At 40.9% G+C, this 23,039-nt stretch overlaps 3 protein-coding genes across 19 annotated transcripts in view; 1 reads left to right on the forward strand and 2 right to left on the reverse strand.

Moving 5' to 3' along the window:
* The window catches only part of HEATR3 (HEAT repeat containing 3), a 33,960-nt gene extending 32,189 nt beyond the window's left edge, over positions 1–1,771 (reverse strand). Inside the window, exon 1 of one of the 2 annotated variants that reach the window (XM_032784059.2) lies at positions 1,529–1,771. In XM_032784059.2, the coding sequence (XP_032639950.1) occupies positions 1,529–1,663 (135 nt within the window). In that variant the 5' untranslated portion in view covers positions 1,664–1,771. Of the gene's footprint in view, positions 1–1,263; positions 1,406–1,528 lie in introns of those variants that run through there. The other variant, XM_032784060.2, reaches the window with a different exon arrangement.
* Positions 1,772–2,527: 756 nt separating this feature from the next.
* Positions 2,528–12,769, reverse strand: CNEP1R1 (CTD nuclear envelope phosphatase 1 regulatory subunit 1). Of its 7 annotated transcripts, XR_012657302.1 has the most exons (8): positions 11,938–12,027; positions 10,120–10,191; positions 8,324–8,397; positions 6,057–6,166; positions 5,897–5,951; positions 5,250–5,351; positions 3,690–3,885; positions 2,528–2,608 (listed from the first exon to the last, which is right to left on the reverse strand). XR_012657302.1 is itself a non-coding variant. In XM_032784063.2 (6 exons), the coding sequence occupies exons 1-6, from the start codon at positions 12,659–12,661 to the stop codon at positions 5,310–5,312; spliced, it is 378 nt and encodes a 125-aa protein (XP_032639954.1). In that variant the 5' UTR covers positions 12,662–12,769; the 3' UTR covers positions 3,984–5,309. The 7 variants fall into 7 exon arrangements, 4 of the variants coding, with proteins under 4 accessions (XP_032639954.1, XP_032639955.1, XP_032639953.1 ...); XR_004374186.2 differs by lacking the exon at positions 3,690–3,885 and having other exon boundaries at positions 2,532–2,608; XR_004374185.2 differs by lacking the exon at positions 2,528–2,608 and having other exon boundaries at positions 2,750–3,885.
* A 3,064-nt stretch (positions 12,770–15,833) lies between these two features.
* The window catches only part of LOC116826970 (uncharacterized), a 30,007-nt gene continuing 22,801 nt past the window's right edge, over positions 15,834–23,039 (forward strand). For 4 of the 10 annotated variants that reach the window (XM_075073642.1, XM_075073645.1, XM_032784055.2 and 1 more), the window contains exons 1-2: positions 15,846–15,950; positions 19,288–19,354. In XM_075073642.1, coding sequence (XP_074929743.1) covers positions 19,296–19,354 — 59 coding nt within the window. In that variant the 5' untranslated portion in view covers positions 15,846–15,950; positions 19,288–19,295. Of the gene's footprint in view, positions 16,083–19,287; positions 19,355–23,039 lie in introns of all 10 variants that reach the window. The other 6 variants (XM_032784050.2, XM_032784054.2, XM_032784052.2 and 3 more) reach the window with 4 other exon arrangements.

Below are 23,039 nucleotides of genomic sequence, written 5' to 3' on the forward strand. Positions count from 1 at the left end.
GAAGCCTTGGCTGTGCAGTAATGGAGGGAGGGGTGAGAACAGATTCCATTAATGCTAAGGAGGGGTGGTGACTGAAAAAGTTTGTGCACCACTGGGCTAGGTCATAATATTGCTGAAAAGGATGTGGAGGTTAATGAGTTGACAATATGATGCAGTTTCAAAAAATGTTAATATTCTGGGGTGTATTCACAGCAGCATCATATGTAAGGTACAGAAAGTACTTGCTCTACTTGGCAGAGATCAGGCCTCAGTTGGAGTAGTATGTCCAATTCTGAGCACCACACTTTAGAAAAGATGCAGACAGACTGGACAGAGTCCAGAGGACAGCACCAAAAATGATAAAAGATTTAGAAAACCTGACCTATGAGGAAAGGTTTAAAAAAAAAAAAAAACTAGCCATGTTTAGTCTTGAGAAAAGACAACAGAGTGGACCAATAACAGTCTTCCAATATGTTAAGCGCTTTTGTAAGGACAATAGTGATCAATTGTTCTCTGTGTTCACTAAAAGCAGGACAAGAAATAATGGCCTTAAAATCTGCAGCAAGGGACATTTAGGTTAGATATTATGAAAAACTTTTGAACTATAAAGGTAGTTAAACTCTGGAATAGGCTTCCAAGGGAGGTTATGGAATCACCATCATCAAAGATTTTTAAGAAAAGGCTGAACAAACACCTGGTCAAGGATGGTCTAGATTTACTTGGTTCTGCCTCAGACTGGGCTTGACTTCTCAAGGGCTCTTCCAGCCCTACACTTATATGATTCTCTGCTAAGCAGATGACAACCCACCACTTGATGTTTGACAGCAGTCTGTGCATTTCTCTCTCACAGAAGCTACTGCCCACATCTTAGCTCCTTCCCCTCTGAAGAGCTGTGGGGGGAGGAGGGGAGTCCATCTCCCTGTATAGCAGTGCCTCTCAAACTTTTTCTTACTGGTGACCCCTTTCACATAGCAAGCCTTTGAGTGCAACCTCCCTTATAAATTAAAAAACACTTTTTTATATATCGAACACCATTATAAATGCAGGAGGCAAAGCAGGATTTGGAGGTGGAGGCTGACAGCTCACGACCCCCAGTTTGAGAACTCCTGCTGTATGGTGCTAGCATACTCATCCCAGGTGAGAAAATTAGCCAGCCAAAGCTACCTACTGCCCACCACAGATCAAGCCTGAGCCAGGTGCACCATACAGCCTCTTCCGGCACAGACAGCACAGCTCCCCTCCCAGATTCAGGGGAAGATAAAACCAGGCTCAAAAAACACCTACCCATCAATCTGCCCGAGCCTGCAGGGCTCAAATCACGCTACTGAAGCCACAGACAGGCCTCTCCTCCTCCCTGACACACATGGGCAAACTCCCCCGTCCCTGTGTAGGCTGGAGGGTCCCGGCCCACAAAAGGAGAGACCCCCCCCCCCGCTGGGAGAGCTGCTTGCAGAGCACTGGCCGTGTGCAGGAAGGGGGGGAACAGCAGGGCTCCAGCCCCCCATACACCAACTTGCGGGGAGGAAGGGGAGGAGCTGCTTTCGCTTACTTTCTCCAGGAGCTCAGCGGCCGAGGAGCCTCCATCGCCGTCTTCCCCGACTGGCCCCTCCCTGCTAACCGGCCGCTGCGGGCCGGCTGGGGAGAACGGGGCGCTCCGAAACCTCTTGGCCTTGCTCTTGCCCATGGTGTCTGCCCGCGGATGGGGGGCAGCAACCCTGCCCCGCCCGGCCGGAGGACAGCGCAGAGCCCCCACGTGTGCGGCCGCAACCCGGGCAGCCCTGTCCCTCGCGCAGGCGCCGCGGTGGCTGGTGCCCGATCCGCTAGGGGGAGCTGCGCCGGCCCGGCAGCGTGCGCCGCAGCGCGCAATAGCGCCCTGGACTGTGCGCAATTGCAAACTCTCTCGGCGCCACAACCCGGCTGGCGGCCGGCACGCGCCGGTGGCAGGACACCCAGGGGCACGGACAGCGCAGCGCACATTGCTTTGGGACAGACCAGGCCAGACCCGGCTGCTCGCTACCAGGATGGAAAGAAGCTAAGCCATCCGCTCCTTCCTTCCGCGGCTGCCCCTGCTACATTGTTCACAGGTGAGAAGAGAAGAGCAGTGGTATCAACTCGGTTTGGTCCCAAAGTGCACAGTACATGTTTTTCTTAAAGCTCCTACTCCTGGAGTCACAGCGTACAAGGCTTTTCTCTAGTGGACATAGGGCTGTCCGCCCCAGGCTTCTGGTGGTGTAATTTATGTCAGGTAAGGGGGTGTTTATTTCACATCCGAGTGACATAAGTTATACTGACAAAAGTGCTAGTGCAGACATAGCCCATGTCTGCCTCAAATAGCCTTAGGCTGTGTGTACACTACCATGGGATGCATGCTCCAGCATGACACCAGGGGTCAATTTAGCATATCTTCAGAGCACTCCCTGATTGACCCTGGTTCTCCATTGGGAAGGAGAGGAATAAGGTAAGTAGACAGGAGAGCATCTCCCATTCACCCAGTGCTACGTAGCTGGAGATGTGTAACTTAGGTCAACTTACCAGTAGTGTAGACATTGCCATAGGAAAAGTCTTTGTTTAGGTTCCTACAAATCCAACAAAGCTCTACTCAATGGACTAGTGGAGAGCTTAGGAGCCCCTAAATAGAAATAAATAATAAAACATCTTCTTAGTCTACTACTACCCTAGCACCTAGAGTAAACTGCATCTCATTTGTTCACAGCTGACTAGGACAAGTGATTAATGTAGATGGACACTTCTGCATAAATGTGATGTTTTATTCGATGGACAGTTTGCTACATAATATGTACAGAAACCACTTCGACATCAGATACAAATTATTTGGATACTTTTTTAAATCTGTCCCTAACACTTAGCTGCATATTTACTACAGGCTGTTATAGAGTAATGGAGACCAGGCCAAAAGGAGGGTGTAGGTTTTCTTTAAAATGTTTACAACAGCAGCAAAGGCAGATTACTTTAATAATCTAATAAATACTTTTGAATTACTGTTCTTGTGTTGTATCCAACACCGGAACCAGAGTGGAGATATCCAGATTCTTCCTAAATTATCCAGAACTGTTATCCTTGCCTTTTACATGTGGCACACTGGTTTTAGTTTTTGCAGCCTTTTGGAAGTTATCGTCATAGTTATATGCAGCATTGGTGTAGCCAGGTTGGTCCCAGGATATTAGAGACAAAAGGTGGGGGAGTTAACATCTTTTATTGGACCAACTTCTATTGGTGAGAGAGACAAGCTGTCAAACTTACACAAAGCTCTTCCTCAGGTCTGGTTTACACTACCAACCTATATTGGTACAACTGTCACTCAGGCGTGTGAAAAATCCACACCCCTGAGCGACATAGCTTGGTATAACTAACCCCTCCATATAGACAATGCTTTGTCAATAAGAGTTTCTCCTAGCAACATAGCTACTGCTGCGCCAGGAGGTGGATTAACTATGCCAACAGGAGAGTTCTCTCCCATCAGCCTAGAGTATTTCCATTAAAGCGCTACAGTGGTGCAGCTGTGCCAACAGAGTTTTAAATGTAGACATGTCCTCTGTGTTACACCTAAATACAAGGTGGACCAGATTGTTTAACGTAAGTAGTTAATACATTTCAAGGGCCATTCCCAGCCAAGAGGCCCATAGTGGTGTATCTGATCAAAACCAATCATTAAACTCTTGAATGAACTCACACAGAGATAGACACAATACCTGCTCTAGGCATGAGAAGGTGCCTGGAACAGGGTTGAGGTAGACTGGTGGATTATTGTAGAGGGACTATGGGCTGCTGCTGCTTTCCATGCTGTCTCTATTTTGGTGACATCAATATCCAGAACAAAACATACATGACACGACATGACATTTCACAAAAAAACAAGCGCCATACTTCCATCACTGGAGTCTTCAGCTGTTCATAAATAAAGTACATAACTGTTCAGCTTTTGTCACTTCCCATCCTGTATCTACAAATTTGTCAATTTACAATACAAAAACCCCCAAACATACTATTATATAAAGTATTTATTTAATGCACATATTTACCTACAACAATTTACATCAGTTAAAAACAATGGAAGGACAGAAGTACAAAACCTCTGGAAGAGACTTTAGGAGCAAAGGATTTTATTGCCTCAATTGAGTGAAAATTTAACATACATGAAAGTCAAATTATGCTCACTTTAAGAGGCAGCCTTGCTAGTCTTATCTGTAGTGAGAGGTTACTGTGCCAGCAATAGCTTTGTGTTTTTATGCTGACTTATGCTCAATTAAATTTTTAAAAAATCTGGAACAGGTAAAAAGGCACCTTGAACACTTAAAATTAAATTGTTATGATTATTGTAAATATTTCAAGAACTATTGTACTGTGTATACATAACAGCCACATTTAGTTTCTCTTAACACTTTAGAGAGTTTTATTAATTTATTTGTGGCACTGATCATATATTTCCTTTATCAAATGATTGGAATCCAGAGTTAAATATTTGCAATACTAATTTCATGGCCAGATTATCACAGCATAAAATCCACTCTTAAAACAGTGTGATTATGGAATTCAGATACAGTACAGAACTTTTATAATCTGAAAGATGTAAGTATATTCAAGAGTTTTTAAAAAGTTAAAATAATTAAAAACAGGTTGTACTGTGAATTAGATGAAAGCATTGAACTAAGGATAATCACAGTGAAAGTGGCTGAAGTACTGCATATAGTCAAAGTGATACTTTAACATATTTGCAATATTCTTAAACATAATAAGACCTTTCTCCCCATATCATAGATTTCTCTTTTAAGTCTCTTTTGTTTGCTGATTCCAAAAATATTGTAACCAGGATTGAAAAAGACAACTGTCATTAATAAAAAGCTTTGGGAATGGCAGATAAGCATCCCTTTAAATACTGGTTCACAGGAACAAGAACTCACACAGCATGTATTACTCTTTGCTTAACATTGGCATTGATTTGCTATTTACAGTAGTTTGCAAAAAACACATTATAAAAAACAAACGAGGTTTGGTTTCCAAGTTTAACTTAGTAACCAATTAACATACTTCACCTGCATGTTTTGCTCTACTTGAAGAACAAAAGTGACACTAATACTGAAAAAGAGGTAATCAAAGGTAGCAAAAGCACTGATAACATGAGGGTAGTCAAAAGAGAATTTAGACAAATATGCCAGACGGTAATATTGCACAGTTTCACTGTCAACTGTAAATAAGACTCACTCCTAGGCAACTGAAAACCAGTCCTGTTTGGCTTTTTTGTGCCATACTACCTTCAGAAAAGGTCATTTTTGATTTCCATGGCAGTGGACAGAGTTGAAGGAAGATCACGATTATTGAACATGGGGCCTAGGTTTCAAAATTAGTTTTCCAGTCTGCAAAAGAAAAATTAAAGTTCAGACAAACCCTGAAATAGCCTTACTACAAAGATGAGTGTTATCTGTGTTAATTTCTCTTTAGTCTGCAACTGGGGTGAAAACTAAGGGTTTGCCTCCATGGAACCATTAAGTAACTTGTAGTTTCACATTTTAACCATACATATTTGCAAAAATGTAAATATGCACTCTAGGCTGTCTACTCTTTAACAGCATGTAGAGACCAGGCGCTGCAGTGAAAGGCTCTGGCAACAGGGAACTGCCAGAGCTTTTCACTACTGCTCCTCCCCGCCAGGGCCTTTCCCTGAAGCAGAGAAAGCTCCAGTATTGGGATACTATGCTGCTATGTGAGAGGCACTGCTCAGGCGATTCATGCAAGTAAGCCAGTCTACACACTTAAGCCTTGTCTCACCATCTACATTGCTATTTAGACCTGTGCCATCTGTGAATGCAATGTCTATTCAGAAAGAGAGCAATTTCATCTTTTTTGCATTTATTCCTGCCTTAAACATGTACATGTAGTCAGTGAGACTAGAGTCACTTACATCATCGCAGGACATATTATACTCTGCCAAGACTGTTCGACATCGGGCTGCTATGCTGTGTGGATTTCGTCAAAGAAAAGTACTAAACAAAGATTTTATGTGGGCTGCAGTTACAGTAAGAATTACCTCAACTTTCACCTGACAAACTATCAAAGGATACATTGATGGTGCCACCACTCTTTTGTGTATGCCAGCAAAGAACAAGCCTATTAGAGTAATGCAGCTAATTGTGAAGAATGGATGATTCCAGAGTGATGTGAAAAAGGACACCTAGGAGAGAAATAAAATTGGCTTGAAGAAAAATTATTAAAAAATTCCATGACTGAAGGGACATCATCAAGCTGGAGACGAAGTATTGCAAACCTGATGTTTAGGCCACTAATCTAAGATGGAATAGATCTCTTAAAAATTCCCTTGTTACTCAGAACTTACTCCTTCTTTGTAACCCTGCTACTCTTCACAAAAAGTGCTTCTGCCAAACATCTTCCCAATGAATATCCCTTCTGCTTTCAGATATTTTGGAAGGTAACATAAATCTGCCCATCTCTTCTGACCTTAAACTCTATGAAAACAGTCTCTGGTTTTCCTGGGAGAAGTTATAATTCTTGATGTCTGAGTTGTGTCCATTTATTCTTTTACGTAGAGACTGTCCAGTTTGGCTCGTTCACCTGCACATCTACCAGTGTGATATATGCCACTATGTGCCAGAAATGCCCCTCTGCCATGTACATTGGCCAAACTGGACAGTCTCTACGTAAAAGAATAAATTGACGCAACTCAGACGTCAAGAATTATAACATTCAAAAACTAGTTGGAGAACACTAATTGAGTGGCCAGGGAGATTGAACAGACCTAAAAGTCGCAATATTACAACAAAAAAACTTCAGACTCTAATGAGACTGATGAATTGGAATACATTTGCAAATTGGACACCATCAAATTAGGCTTGAATAAAGACTGGAAGTGGACAGGCCATTACACAAAGTAAAACTATTTCCCCATGCTTATTCCACCCCCACACCCCAGTTCCTTACATCTCCTTGTCAATTGCTGGAAATGAGCCATTTTCATTACCACTACAAACAGTTTCTCTCCTGCTGATAATAGCTCACCTTAACTGATCACTCTCCTTATAGTGTGTATAGTAACACCCATTGTTTCATGTTCTCTGTGTGTGTGTATATATCTCTTTTTACTGTATTTTCCACTACATGCATCCGATGAAGTGGGCTGTAGCCCACGAAAGCTTATGCTCCAATAAATTTGTTAATCTCTAAGGTGCCACAAGTACTCCTGTTCTTGATTTGATAACGACATTTCTCATTGCAGTAGTGCTGTTTGAGTCTCTGTAATTAAGCTAAGTTTTTGTTTTAAAGTTCCATGGAAACAGTCTAAAATTAAAAAGTACTTTCTTATTAATGACAAAAAATCATCAATTGTTCATCACTCATCTCATATTTTCCCTTCCACTTCTGAATAGAATATAAAAGCTCTACCTCAGTTTATTGCTAAGGTGTAAAAATGGAAATAAGTTAAGAATCCTTTATCAGTTTACTTCAGTTTGGTGGTAAAGTTCTCTTGCACCATATAAAGTTCATTGAACAACTATAGTTTCAGATTCAGTTTCACAGATACAATGTAGCCTAGAAGTCTGGCATCATTCAACACAAGTCTGGTCTGAATAGGGTGACCAGATAGCAAGATTTAAAAAATCAGGATGGGGGTGGTGGTTAATAGGTGCCTATATAAGAAAAAGCCCCCAAAATTGGGATTGTCTCTATAAAATCAGGACATCTGGTCACCCTAAGTCTGAAATTTAGAATACCAAGCCTCAAAGTACTCTACCCACACAATTTAGGAAAAAATCAGTTTGATCATCTTAGATATTCACGTTAAACAAAAACAAATGCATAGCTGGTGTATGCATATCTAGTGTGACAAATTTTAAACTGTTCCATTGCTACAAAAAGTTATTTCAAGGAGAAAGGGGGAGATATTTCCAAAGTGCAGAGGTACATAAGAAAAAACTTTTAGGACTAGTCAACTTGCTAGTGTTTTCACAAGTTCAATTCTCTTGATCATGGATCAGTCTAGCTGAAGGTGGCCTTAGCAGACTATGCTCTATAAGCAGAGAGAACAAAGTTATTCTTTGGGGGAAATCACCCCTATTCAGCAGAGCTGCAGAATGCCTCTAATATTCTTAGTTCCCCCCCTTCAAATCAAAGTGTGATTCCTGTGATGTAAATAATCCACTGAATTTGCTCTTAGTCACTAATATCTTGAGTTAGGCAGTCAGGGAAATAACCGTGCTATTAGCTTTTCACTCTTCAAAGCAGTCCACAACTCCTCACTACATAAACCTGGTTTTTATCATCTAGATTACAAACATTGAGACATTTAATATTTCAGCATTAGAGTATAACTTACCTTCTGTGTCTCAGGATCTATTAACCAGTTCCAAGCACCAGTTGCCGTGCACACTGATACCACTATAAGAATCACTGTTGAAAAATAAAAGTCATAAGCAACACATCTGGTTCATATTAATTAGAAAGTATTTAATAGCTCATGAAAAGCTTTGAAAGAGATTACATTCTATTTTATTTCCCCTCTTCATTCTTCTATTAAGAATGTCCAGAGAAGAGCAAGATTTATTTGAAGAGGTCTACCTGCATATCATGTTTGTTTCTCATCTGGACTCCCACCTTTCTATTTATGCAGTCAAAGTGGAAGGAGGTAAAAAAATGTTTTACCATTTAAAACAACGCAACCCTTTGAAGATTCTATCGGCCTCCTAGAGAGGACAAAAACGTAGTACCAGATAGTGTTTTGATAAGTAAAGACATGCTGTGGTTTGGAGGGTGGAGGCTATGAGAAGTTTTTACTAGAGACACGGATTTAGAAACATTAGTCAGAAAATTGAGGGAAAGTAGTACAGAATAACTTTCTTGAGCAATATGCTAAAAACCCATACAGTATTCTGCATGTAACATCCAAGAGCCAATAACACTAAGGTACCAGTCCTGTAAGCTGCTCTGCACGGAGGCAGGCAGCCTTGCCAACTCTTTCAATTTCATTGCAAGTGTAGGTGCAGGTATTTTTCTTAAAGCTCCAGCTCCGTGAGGCAAGTGATTATGTGAGAATCTCAGCTTTTATTAAAAAAGTTTTATTTCTAACCCTCCACTCATAGTTGCGGATAAAAGCCAGAAAGATGTGAACAGTGCACATTCTAAAGGTTCAGACCTCAATGCTTGTAAAGCATATTCATGTCGTCTTAATTTTGGGTGCTGATAATACTGATAAAATAAAAATGGAACAGTTAGGGGCTGGAATTGGCACATTCAAAGGGGAATGAAAGAAGTTTATATGCCATATAAAATGAAAATTATTACTCCAATTTCACACAGAAAGATAGTAAAGATCTACCTATATCAACTACTTTATTCCTGGAAAACTGGTGTTATTAAACAGACAACAGAATTATGAAGTCACTAGATGCCACATCCAATTTTTATTGAAAACTTCTTCATGAGTGCACTTTATGTCAGTAAAACTTGAGCCTGCATTTAGATATATTTGAACAAGTTTGGAAGAGATTGCCAACAACTGGAAAATGAACACACTCGTTAAAAAAATAAACTATAGAACCAGTGAACTTAATATATTGATTTTTGGGGGAACCTTGGAAAATATACTAAGGAATAGGAGAAAGCCATCGATAAACAGACATAGCACATGCATACTACCAATATGCCAGTGAAACTTATGTCACTCATGGGGGAGAATAGGGGGGTGTTACACTCCTGAGTGACATACATTTTGCTGCCATAAGTGGTAGTGTAGACATGACTTTAATCACAAAGCCTCAATATGCCTCAAACTTGTCCTGGAGAATTCCTTTTAAAGAGACTAATTCCTCTTAAAGTAAACTAATATCTACTTTTGAATAGCAATTGTGCAAATGCTATAAGCATTTTGTGCACATGGTACAGATGCAATAACATCAATCCATTATTTTACTTTTGCTATTTTTTGTTAAATTTGTGTATGTGTGGTACCTTCAAATATTTAAAAGATTTTTAGGCTCACATACAAAGTACATACAATAAGATTTTTAAAGCCTAGATTTGTTTTTGTAAACATAATCCATAGGAATATACATGGGTAAATGCCAACTGCAGTATTAAAGAACCAATCCAACTTCTTTAAAATATTAAGCTTACTTCTCCAACGTCCTGTAGCTGGTTGCAAACATGCAATATATTCAGTAAGTCTTCTTTCAAAAGCTTTGAGATCTGAGGAAAAGACAGGCAGAGATCTAATAAGTCTTGGTCTATTAGTTGAAGATTAATAGTTAATGCCTCAGATTCTATTGTTACTTATGTTCTGTGCAGCTCAGACCCATAACTTGCAGAGGAAAGCTGTAATGGATTGATGATGTAATTATCAAAAATCGCTTGCATCTCAGATTAAGCAATAGATAATGGAAAGATGTTTAGCACTACATCTCAGCACATTAGCTGTAGAATTTACCACACTTTTTGGTTAAGCATCCCACTAAAAATTAATATATTAAGTGACAGGCATTTCCATATACAGAAATATATACTGAAGAGGTTAGAATACCTTGACATGGTATCCCTTTGTAAGTCAAAATGCAAGCCATTTATATTGATAGATTAAAATGCTCTAAAACAAGGTATATTTTGAAATGTAAGGTGTGTTAGGAAAATCTTGTTATACTCTATGGTCTGCGCTAATGATAAGTAGAGTTTGGTATTTTGTTTGTGATTAGAATGATTCTATCACCATAACTCACTACAAAAATTCTTACCTCAGTTGGCATCATTTGAGATTTTTTTTTTTTTTTTAACAGTCCTTTCAGTTTCAATAATCTATTTTTACATGCCACTCATCTTGGACAATGAAAATACAGTCATAAATTATTTAAGTTTTAGCCAGCTTTAGAATCTGACTCATGAAATAGAGTCAACATTACAGGGGAACTATTTAACATGAAGAGAAGTCTACTTTATAAATATTTTCAGATTAAAAAAAAAATTTCAACTATTCATTTTAACGTCTGTGAAGATTTCCTTTTCAACCAGAGAAGTTTTGGGCCTAAAACTGTCCCACTAATTTATTGTTTGAAATTTGATATTTATTTATTTATAAAGGTATACACTTTAAAGGCAAACTGGTTTCAAGTAACAACTACTGTTCTTTGAAACAATTTCATGTTATATTAGAATGTCAAGTTCCAATAAAGGTAACAATGCAAAAACTACAAGAAAAATACCTTCATTAAAATGTATGCCTGTTACTGAACTGTGTACTTACTCTAAAATATATGCAGAGATTATTTCAATGTTTATCAGCTGGAAAAAATATAACTACTTTGTTAACCAACAGAAAACATTTGTAAATTAGATATGATTTTGTGTTTTAAATAAAGTGTACATAAAAAAATAAAGGCTTGAACTACATTTTAAAAGTCTTGGAAGCCCAAATTGTTAAGAACCTCTTTCAAAAAAAAAAAAAAAAAAAAGATGGGTTTGGTGTTTTAAAAATTTGTCTACCAGTGCTAACCAAAGAGATGATTCTGATATTTACAGTGTTACAATAAGTGTTGACAGTCACTTCAGTATTCCCATAATTTCTAGTACTTCTGCTAATGTATATACACATCTTGTTTGTTCTATATGACATTTACTAATCTAATCTTGAAGTACTGTCTCCTGTATTGATTTTTTGCAGAAAGAAAGCAGCTTTAAGTTCCTTTTTAATATCCTTTACTAGAAATCTGCACCAAAACTTAAAACAAGGATCTCTTTTAGCAAATAAGAATGTGAAGCTCAGTGAGCTGTATTTTTCCTGAAAAAAAGAATTCCTTGGTTAGATTATTACATCTCAATGTATTTGAGATATAGAATGCAATTAAAGAATTACAGCTGTGTTGACTATATAGCTTAGATTAAAAAATAACAGGAATTAGTGAATAGTCTATAACAAGTTTCTAACTTGTACAGCAAATCTCTTACCAACGCAGAAATAACAGACCACACTGTAAAAGCCAGGCTCCATCATGAAACAACGCAACCAAAGAAAGGTGACAAAAAGGAAGTTTTGCAAACTACTGAAGATCTTTCAGTCTGTCCCCGGTGGAGAAAGCCGATGCACACACACTCGTTCAAATAACTTGGCTCAGTTAAAAGGCAGAACTTTGCCCTTTTACAACCAAATCCGCTTTCCACATCGTTATAGCAAGCGCAGCTTGCAGACCAGCAACATGCCCCTCCTCCATCAACAAGCGAGCAAACAAAACACTAAACCACCCCCCGGACTGCTCGACTCACCGGCCGCTCGCCTTTGAGCCATTCCCCCAGTGCGTGAGGCTGTGGGCACTAGGAACCTTGTCCTGCGGCAGGTTTGCACGGCGCCCCTCTGACCCTACAGAAAACCGTGACCCCCGGCTGAGGGGCGCCCCTCACACCCCTCGCTGGCTCCCGCTGTCAGCCATACCGCGGAGAACGTCCCTCCCCACTCTCAGACTGAGGTCGGGTGGCCCCGGGCAGCGCCCTTTGACGCCTCTAGCTGAAGGGGCCGGTCTCAGAGCTCCCGGGTCGTGGGGCAGAGGCAAGGGACCGCTCTGGGGCGCGGGAGCCGCACAGAGAAACTCCCCCCGCGGCGTGTCCCCGGGAAAGAGTCACTGGGCCCGGCGGGGCGGGGACCGCAATTACCTTCTGCCTGCTCCAGCGAATTCATGGCGGGTGGGGGAGGGCGGTCAGAGCGCACAGCCGCCCCCACCTCAGCGCCTCGAACCCGCTCACATCGCAGCCCAGAGAGCCGGCTCCTAGTCCCACTCTCCGCCCCTTCCGCAGTCCCCCGCCCCCCACAACAACGCCGCTCTCCATTGGACATCCCTTCCACACCGCACCGCTCCCTAGCAAACCCCATCCCCATTGGTTGGGAAGGGAAGGGGCGTGGCTGCAGGAGGAAAGATTGCGGCGCGGGGTCGGTGTCGTATTGGCTTATCGCTGTGCTGTAACGTTCGACTAGAGCGGAGCGCTCTGGAGCTGCGGGCGGGAACCCGGCTGAGCAAACTGTGCGGTGCTGCTTTTCTTTTGCATGTGTCACAGTCCCGAGGGCATCGGTCTGCACGTGCAAAACCAGAGCGAGGAGGAGAGGCCCGATCCAAGGACCACTTGGGATCAGTGAAAAGACGCCTTGGTCTCTTACACTTACAACTCTAGGGACAGTTCTGCGATTCTTTCAGACTATTCCCCGAAAAATGTGGGCAGGGTAATTTTCCATTTCAGTAAATGTATCTCCTTAATGTTAAGTACTGCAAATTCCTGCATGGGGTTGTGTAGGTGTGGGGGGTGGGGCAAAGAAATATTAAACCAATGTATATTTATTATATGTTAATCAAAAAATTGAATCTGTATAAACAATACACGGATGTGGACTATAAAAGGCCAGCAAAAATAAGTGCTTGGTTTGGAGGTTGCAGTTGAAAATAAATGTGAGAAGTTCTCCCACAGCTCTATTTTAAAGTATTTAATACCTCTCCTTTCTGTTGAGGGGCCATACACAGGCCGCAGTCCTGCAATCTGGTCCACACAACAAGTCACAGTCACTTAAAACTGGGGGTTAGACTAGACGATCCTTGGGGTCCCTTCTAACCCTATGATTCTATGAATACCTGTTATATTGGCACACTGACTGAATGTTTAATAGGTTCCACTTTAAAAATGTAGTCCAAAAAGGGATATAACTTATTTTGGTAACTTTATTATACCATCAAACCTCATTCTTGTTTTAGTGTTGCAAGTAGGTTTGACTAGTTATGAGGATTAATGAGTTGATGTCAGCCTTTAAATATATGTAGTAAAAATAACAAAGTTGAGATGCCCCCTTTGAGTAATGCCAAAACTCCACAGCGAGAGCCTAGTTTTCAGGATCATTAGAAATTATGTTTAGTTTACAAAGAAGACACTTTCAAACGCACAGCAGGGGTCAGAGCAATTTACGTGTCTGAACAACCATATAAAGTAGTGGCCCGGGCAGTGAATAGGGGATACAAAACAAAAACCAAACTCCCTGTGTTTTTTGTGTATGGATTTAATTTTTTCAAAGCGAACAAGGTGTAAATTCACACAGATGTAGTCCTTTTCTGTCTCTGTCCGCTTGTGAAAGATATTAAACATGGTTAGGACAAGCAAAGTGTCAGCTACATCTACTGTTCCAAAGAAACATGCTACCGTGGACCCCAAAAGCCCAACCTCATGGTTTTAATCTGCCAGGCAGACTTACCAAATAAACCATGGAAGATGAAGCTACTTGACCCAAAAGTGGAAAATCAAAGACTCCCTTTCATGCAATTGTGATGAGAACATCCAATCATAATGCAATGCCCCAAATATGGATTCAAAGGGATGATACCCATGATATCACAGAGGAGGCCTTGAAAAGGTTTATGGATGTACAACTGCATCTATAGAATGATGCTCTGCACATGTTGCCATATACTTGAGAGAGAGGACAAACATTTGAAGAGTGGAGAAATTATAAAAATTCTTGGCTACTACTTCTACACTATCCTGAAAGATGCCAGAGTTTAATCTGGATTACTTGTGTTGCTCTTTAAATGTTACGCTCAGAAAATGGCTTGTTGATTTCTGCTTAGAAAAGACAGTGGCCAACAGCAATGTTTAAAGTTTATATTTTCCTAGGATCTGGGAGTCTCTCTTGAGCTATTAGAGTTCAGCTCTCATGGCCTCCTCTAACTTTATTAAAATTGTTGCTGCTCCTACAAAGATGTTGGTGCTTGGCTTAATCCCTTTCTCCCATTCAAACAGCAAGGTTTTCTAGTTAGTGGCATGTTTTCCTTGGACCAGTTCAGAAGGTGACATCTCTAAACCATGCCATGTACATCTAAAATAGCATTACGTGCTTTGTGTTTAGTTCCTTAATAATGGGGTTGGAGTGTCCTGTATCAGTCAAAGGGAGAAAGTTGGGTACTTAGAAGGTAAAGGGGAGCCCCTACAGATGCAGATTCTACATAGGGAGAAATGAGTGCTTAGTCCATCCTGACTGTGCCCTAAAAGTAGAGTATGGGAAGGATAAAAGACATTTGTTATACACCATTGCCATCTACTGGATATCAAGGTAAGTAGCATAGAAACTGAGGGAGCAGAAAAGTGGGAGCCTGACAAATGACCAGTACAAAATAAGTGATCTGCTCTCTTCCAATTAAAACTAAAACAGTGGAACCTTAGTGTGGAACTTCAGAGTTTGCTGAATCTATCAAAGAAGCTGCAGAACCTTGTAAGTGCTATTGGATGCTTATACTAGCCAATAGCCTTTCCATTCTGTTAAGGTTACCTTGCTGCATCTGCAGTCTTTCTACTGACACCCCAAGTAAATATATTTTGGGATTTTAACAATGTAATACTGTATATATATATGTTTCTCCTTGTAAATCCAAGTAAATTGGCTTAAGAGAACCTCAAATAAAACTTCTAAACTATTTCTTTTGATGCTTTAAACTAGTCCCCTTCAAACCAAACACTAGAAATAACAGGGACACCAATCATAAGAATGCCTTAAGACCAACTATATTTTTACTCATTGGCAAGGGGGCAGGGAGAGATTGGTGCTGGGAGGGGTTCCCATGGTGACCAGGGCCCCACAAGGGAAGGGGAGAGATGGGTGCTAGGAGGGGTCCCCATGGTAAGTGGGTCCCACAGAGGGAGGGGAGGGATGGGTGCTGGGGTGGTTTCCATGGTGACCAGGGCCCCACCGAGGGCAGGGAGAGATGGGTGCCCCAATGGTTCTCTCTCAGGGGTACAGTTCCCCGGCACTACCGAAAGGGGTCACTGTGGTGGGAGGCTGCAGCTGCTGCTGGCCCCGAGGCTCCGTCTTCTCCTGGCAGCGAGAGGGAAGGGGAGGTGCTTCCATTTCACCCCAGGCAGCCTCCGCTAACCGGCCGCCGTTGCTTTGTGCGCGAGGAACGGAGGCGGCGGCGGCTGCTGCGCGGAGCCCCCAAGCCGTGAGTGCGGGACTCCCAGGCCCTGCCGGGCCGCGGCCTAGAGAGGGGCAGGTCTGCTGGGCCGGGGCTGTCCGCCCTCCCCTGGTGTCCCCGCCCGAGCCTGGGAGCCCATCCCCGGCGCAGAGGAGAGGGGTGGGTGGCGTCCACTGTGCGCCCTGCGGCCGAGGGTTAAATGTCTTTGGGTCCAGCCCGAGCTCGGGAGGCTGCGGGGAGTCCCGAAGGGCTGGCGGGCGTGAAGCTTCGGCCTCTGATTACGTTGTTAGTGCAGAGCATCCTTTCCCCCGAGGCCCTTTCCCCCGACGCGCAGCCATATCGGGGATGGAGGGAGCCGGCTGCACTGACGGGCTGGGGCTCCTGCGGTCCATTAGCGAGCAGTGAAGGGAAACTTCCGTTCAGATAGTTATCGTTCTTTAACTGTATCTTTCCAACCAGTTGTTAAGCCAGGTAGAGATGCAACCATTTGTTTCTCTCCGTTTATATTGCACCATTCTGAGATCCGTTGAACTTGGCACCTCTATGGGTGTTAAGCTTCCTCAATTGAAAAATACACCTTTTTGCCTGTCGAGATGGGGCCTTGGTGTCTAGAATGCTGCTCTAATCAGGTCACCCTGTTTTCATAAACTGTATTTTGAGAATACATCCAAGTGTACATGTATCCGGACCATTTTGCGCACTCTGTTACTTCTGAAATTATGCTGCAAAGAAACCAGTACTTAGGGTGACCATATGGTCCTGATTTGCCTGGGGCAGTCCCTTTTTAAAGCCCTGATCAGTTGGCAGGAGCAAACAGGACAAATGACCACTTTTGTCAAGAAGTGGGGTCAGGCGGAACATGCAATGCCAGCCCTGCATAGGGGTTCAGGTCAGCACCACACAGTGTCCACTTTCCCTTGGGGAAATATGCTCACCCTACCAGTACTGGACTTCAAATTCATATTGATAAAATGTATGAGTGCTTATATGTGAATGCTGGAAGTCTAAATACTAAGACGGGTGAACCAGAGTGTCATTTAAATGAGTATGTTGGTATAATGCGCATCATGAAAATTTGGGGAAATGAGAATAGTCAATGAGACATAGTAATACAAAGACTCAAATATATAGGAATAACACAGTAGGTCATGCTGTTTGGGAATGACACTAAAAGAAAGCATAGAGTCAACATAAAAATCTTAAATTAATCAAATTGTACTGTAGGATTCTGTGGATAGAAATTCTGTGCTTGAACAATAAGAGTTCAGTGGAAGGAATATATTACTGACTACCTGACTAGAATGGTAACAATGATTGTGAAACGCTTAGGGAGATTAGAGAGGCTCAAAGGTAGAAAATGCAATAATGGGGATTTCAACTATCCTCATATTGACTAGGTATGTCACTAGAAGCAGGAACAACATGAATAAATGCAGCTTGTCTTGGAACCCATGTAAGGAGAGGCAATTTTTGATTTAGCACAGGATCTGGTCCAACTGGTAAATATAGCTGAACCGCTCAGTAATAACGGCCATAATGTAATTAGATTTAACATCCTTATAGGGAGGAAATTGCCAGAGAAACCCACTACAATAGCATTTAACTTAAAAAAGGGGGCTAATACAAAAATGAGGAAGCTAGTCAAATGGAAATTAAAAGGAACAGTCACAAAGGTGAAATCCCTGGAAACAACTTGCAGACTATTTAAAAACACTGTGATAGAAGCTCAAGCTAAATATTTTTGTCGTCCCCCGCCCCCAACCAAAACAAAACAAAACAGTAAGAGGACCAAAACAAATGTCACCGTGGCTAACAGCAGAGTAAATGAAGTCGTTAGAGGCAAAAAGGCATCTTTTAAAAGTTGGAAGTAAAATCTTACTGAGAAAAATAGGAACGTAAACTCTGGCAAGTCAAATGTAGAAAGTATGATTAGGCAGTCCAAGAAAGTTTTTGTGTTCTTGGCTAGTTGCTCTAAAAAAAAAAATTGCAATTAGAATTTGAAAAGTACTTCAGAATCAGGAAGCCTGCCAAAAAGTCAGAGGGGCCACTGGATAATAAAGGTGCTACACCAGGGGAGGAGAACCTTTTTTTTATCGGGGCTGCTAACCCACAGAAAAAATTGGTTGCGGACCACACGCAGCCCCGTAAGGGGCGGTAAGGCTTGAGGCTTCCCCCTGCAGTGGGTCAAGCAGGCTCTCGTGGCTTCAGCCCCAGGGGTTGGGGTGGGGCTGTGAGTTCTAGGAGGAAGTTACTGTGTGGGAGGGATTTACAACCTGTTCCAGGGGGTTGGGGTGGAGGTGGGAGTGCAGGGAGGGAGTTAGGATACACAGGGGATTCCAACCTGTGGTAGGGGGTTGGGGTGGAAGTGTGGGGTCTGGGAAGGAGTTAGGGTTTGGGAGGGGGTTCGAATCTGGGTCAATAGAGAAGGTTTTTCAATAAATTGATAAATTAAACAGTAAAGAGTCACTGGGACCAGATGGTATTCACCCAAGAGTTTTGAAGGATCTCAGACATAAAATTGCAGAACTTCTAACTGTGGTATATAACCTATTGCTTAAATCAGTCTCTGTATCAGATGACTAGCGCATAACTAATGTAATACTGGATTTTTAAAAGAAGCTCCAGAGGTGATCCCGGCAATTACGGGTCATGAAGCCTAACTTCAGTACCAGGCAAATTGATTGAGGTTATAGTAAAGAATAAAATTCAAAGAGCTAGATGAACACAATATGTTTGTAAAGGGAAACCAGGCTCCTCAATCTATTGGAATTTTTTGAGAGCGTCAACAAGTATTTGCCTATCTCATAAAACTGGAGGGGACCCCAAAGGGTCATCAAGTCCAGTCCAAGTATTTGGTAAAGGGTGATCTAGTGGATATAGTGTTCTTGGACTTTCAGAAAACCTTTGACAGGATCCCTCACCAAAAGCCCTTAAGCAAAGTAAGCAGTCATAAGATAAAAGGAAGGGCTTCTCATGGATCAGTAACTGGTTAAAACACAGGAAACAAAGAGTAGGAATAAATGGTCAGTTTTTGCAGCAGAGATGTCAATAGCAGAGTCCCTCAAGGATTTGTATTGGGATGAGTACTGTTCAGCATATTCATAAATGATCTGGAAAAGGGAGTGAACAGGGAACTGGCAACATTTACAGATGATGATAAAAATTACTCAAGATAGTTAAGATTACTGCAAAAACATACAAAAGTATCTCACTCAACTAGAGATGATCCACAAGCTTGATTATGAAATACAATATTTTTAACAAGTTGCAAGCTGTCAGTTTTACAATGTACTATTGCTGTTTTAAGACTGTTTTCTCACTTCACTTGTGAAGAGAATAAATGCAATGTATTTTGTTTTCCTAGGAATTAAAATGTCATCTTGGGTTAAGGTTACCAGGGGTCAAGTTCAGAAACCTATTGTGGATAAAAGGTAAAGTAAAATAAATATAAATACTTCAACAATTGTTTCTACAGATACTTATGAAAATATGTGTTAGTGTTTTCATATACAAGTCTGAGAATTGTGCTCATTTCACTGTCATTGTTTTAAAATTCAGTCACTTTAAGGAGTTGAATGTCTTTAACAGAACAAACATGCATATATAAAGAATATATAAGAAAGGAAATAGAAACAGCCACACACAATTCTACTTACAATTATGTATTTCATAGAATTATAGTATTCTTTAAGGCTCCAGTTCTGGGTAGACTTCAGCATATTAACTTGATGCAGTGAGTTATTCCATTGATTACAGTGGGACTACTTAGTGTGTGAAGTTAATCACACGCTTAACATTTGAGCCTATGTTTAGCATGAAACAATGATATTCTACTTCTATAATCTAGAAAACAAATTAGCTAAGCATTTAAAATATCAACATATAAGCATTTGGTATCCGCTGGGAATTGTTACTTTTATCGTGTGCATTTTATGTTATGAAACAATAGATTGAAATGAACTTTATAGTCAGTATCAGAACTACAATTTTGTAAAATTTTCTGAAATGAATGTTGTATATACTGTTAGTGTCATTTGTGTAATTTATAGAAGAATAAGGAATTACTCTATCCAGTTGTTGGTAGTACTGTACTGTTTGAACACACCCTGAGTACACCTTTCAGATGTCTGTGTGAATCGGTGTTCAAAAGCATTCCTAAAATATTGTCCTTGGACAACACATTTTCAATCAGTCAGTTACATTTTCAATTCTAACTTCTATGGGGTGAAATTCACTCCTGTGCAGAAGACTAGCGCAAAGTCTATGCACCACTTCAATCCCAGGTGATGTCCAAAAGCAGTCTTTACATCCTATGAGAATTCAAGTGGTGCACAGACCTTGTGCTGGTCCTCTGTACAGGAGTGAATTTCACCCTTAAGCCCTGATCTTGCAATTTGCAACATATGTATGGACTGTTGTGCCCACACAGAGCCATGTTGATTTCAGTAGGGCTCCATGAGGGTGCAGCAGTTTGCCTACATGCTGTAAATTGCAGGATCAAGACGTTGAACATTTTTTCATGTATATCAGTGAGGACCAGTACATGACAAATTGGTTGTTTTTTTCAAATTTCATATCTCTTTGTTTTTGAAGGGGGGCAGGAATCACTGTGTAAAAGTGTTTTCTTTTTGTGCTTGCATAACCAAACAAAAAAAAAAATCAATCTTGCACTGAAATTAAGTATGAGAAATCTCATCCACAATGATAAATTTGACATTTTAGTGCTCTGGTGGAAGGTCAGTTTGTGATTCAAAGAATTTCATACACTTCTTTCTGTAATTGTTGTTAAACATTTCAAAGGAAGGGGCATGATAATTCAGAGCTAAATGGATGAACTGTGAAAGTAGAGAGCAGGCTTCTGTTGAGGAGCCTAGTCTCCAAGGATTGGGAAGCAATAATTCACAGTTTTCTTACAGAGGAACTACTGTTGCTAATTATCAGCCAGTGTCCTGAAAGGTTTTGTCCTTCCACCCATTTTCAATGTGGATATTTGCTCAAGAAAATGTTAAGGGGTGGGTAAGGCCTAGAGTTCCATAGTTTGATAAATAATAAAGGACCAAAATGAAACTGGATTACAACTTGTCTAACTTAAAAGTATATTAAAATAGATAAGACGGACTATCTTTACAAAATATCTTTTGAACAAACTTATTCAAGGTAACACAGACATCAAAGCATTATTGTATCAAGGGTAGAGATTGAAAAAATCATGTGCCTGCTCACCAGTGGGAAGCCTTCTCTTAATGGAGAGGCCTAAACCATCACTTCTTTGCAGAATTCAAACTTTCATATAAAAAAAACAGACTGTTTCTAGCCACTTCTGTTGTGAAGATGACCTACTGAACATAAGCCAATGTGCTGTTGGTGGTTTCCTGAGTCTGCAGTGCCTCATAGCTGTGCCCACTAGCAGTGTAAAATTAATGAGATTAATCACTCCTATTTGTGTGGGCAACCCTGTGGGCATCAGTGAAATAGTGGAGAGTATCAGTTTTGGTCTGCTGGCATCTGGCAAAATCTCATCAGTATAAATCAGTGCTAGAATTTTTCACAACTCCTCCCCCCCCCCCCCCCCCCCCAATAAATAAATAAATAAGAAAAATCTGTGGTGTGGGAGAAGATCAGAGTACCGGAAGCTTTTTCTGTGTTTTTCTTACCCTTGCAGTATCCAGAGAGCGTCTTTTCCTTTCCAGTAGCTAGAAGTTGGTGAAGCTTCACATTTATCAGATATCAAGTAGCCAGATGCTGATATGAAAGCTGGAGCCCAATGCATGAATTCTAGCACTTCCATTACCTATGGCAGGAGGTTGTACTTTACAACACATGATTCTTCCTGGAGCTCACTGATGTGAAGGCTCTCTACTTATCTTTTGTATCTATCATTGACTAGTACGTTTACTCCTCTAGCTAGTAGATATTTAGTAACTTTGTCAATTTTCTGACCTTTGGGACACTAAAAGTCTTGACCTACACCAAGAAGCAATTTTTAGAGCAATGAGAATTGACCCAGGAGGCACTAAGTCCAAACCTATATCTTTATCTTCAGACCTCATATAAAACTTCCAGGATATGTTTTTTTTAACTCAAGCAGTTAAATAGAACCTGATACCATCAGTTGAATTTAAGTAGCTTTTACATTCTCCTGTCCAGTGACATTCAATTGAGAATAGTCAAAGTAAATGAAGTAAGACCAAACAGCTGTCCTTATTATACTACCATTGTAGCTTGAAGAATCTGTTTCTTCTAAGTTATACATCTGTCAGTGTAATCCTAGATGTATCTTTCTGCTGTTGTGCGTGAAGCCTTATAACTAGAAGGGCTTAAATGGAAGGGCTTAGAGTGCATTTTGATTTCTCAGTAGTTAAATGCACAGAATATCTGAAACTCAGAGTGTGAAGACTCCTGCATTTTTAGCATAGAATTAGATATGAAGTGTCTTTTCTTTGTGGTACAGAGAGAAAAAAAAATCTCTCTCGCTTGGTACAGGATCTTTTGGTATCCGTTCCTAGATCTCATAGTGATACTTTGAGCATAAGCAAGAGCATCTGGTAGCAGTGTCTGTAGGAGATAATTAGGACAGCTCACTTGTTTCTTTCTTTCCTCCTGTGCTGTTCTTCATGTTATTTCTCTGTACAGTCCACTCTCCTATTGCACCATGTCACTTTAAAGTTCTAGTGTTAAAATTTCAAGCTCTTGTAGAAAGTATTTGAGACTAGATCTTCAGTCAGTCCCACTTTTGTATAAGGCCATTTATTTATTATTGTAGCTACTTCGTCCAGAAGTTCTGGAGGATTATTATCGTAATTTTTGTTCAGTTACCCAAGGGTAACTTCTTACTCAATTTCTAATTCTTTTCTGAACAGCGTTCTAAATTTCATGTTTAGCAAGCAATTACCTTTGTTTCTTTCCAAATTTTCATCTCTCTAAACAAAATTAATCTACATATCCAAGAATGTCTTTTGGTAAGGAGATCAGAATTTAGGATTTCTTATTTTGGCCAACAATTATTCTTGCCAGGTGAACTAAATCATGTATCTCAAAACCCTTTGAAGTTTGTCAAGGAAAGGCCAGATTTACCAACAATCTGCATCTGGAGAAAGGGAAATCTTTTGTTTGCCA

The sequence above is a fragment of the Chelonoidis abingdonii genome, chromosome 19 (assembly GCF_003597395.2).
Source record: "Chelonoidis abingdonii isolate Lonesome George chromosome 19, CheloAbing_2.0, whole genome shotgun sequence".
NCBI classification, from domain to species: Eukaryota; Metazoa; Chordata; order Testudines; family Testudinidae; genus Chelonoidis; species Chelonoidis abingdonii.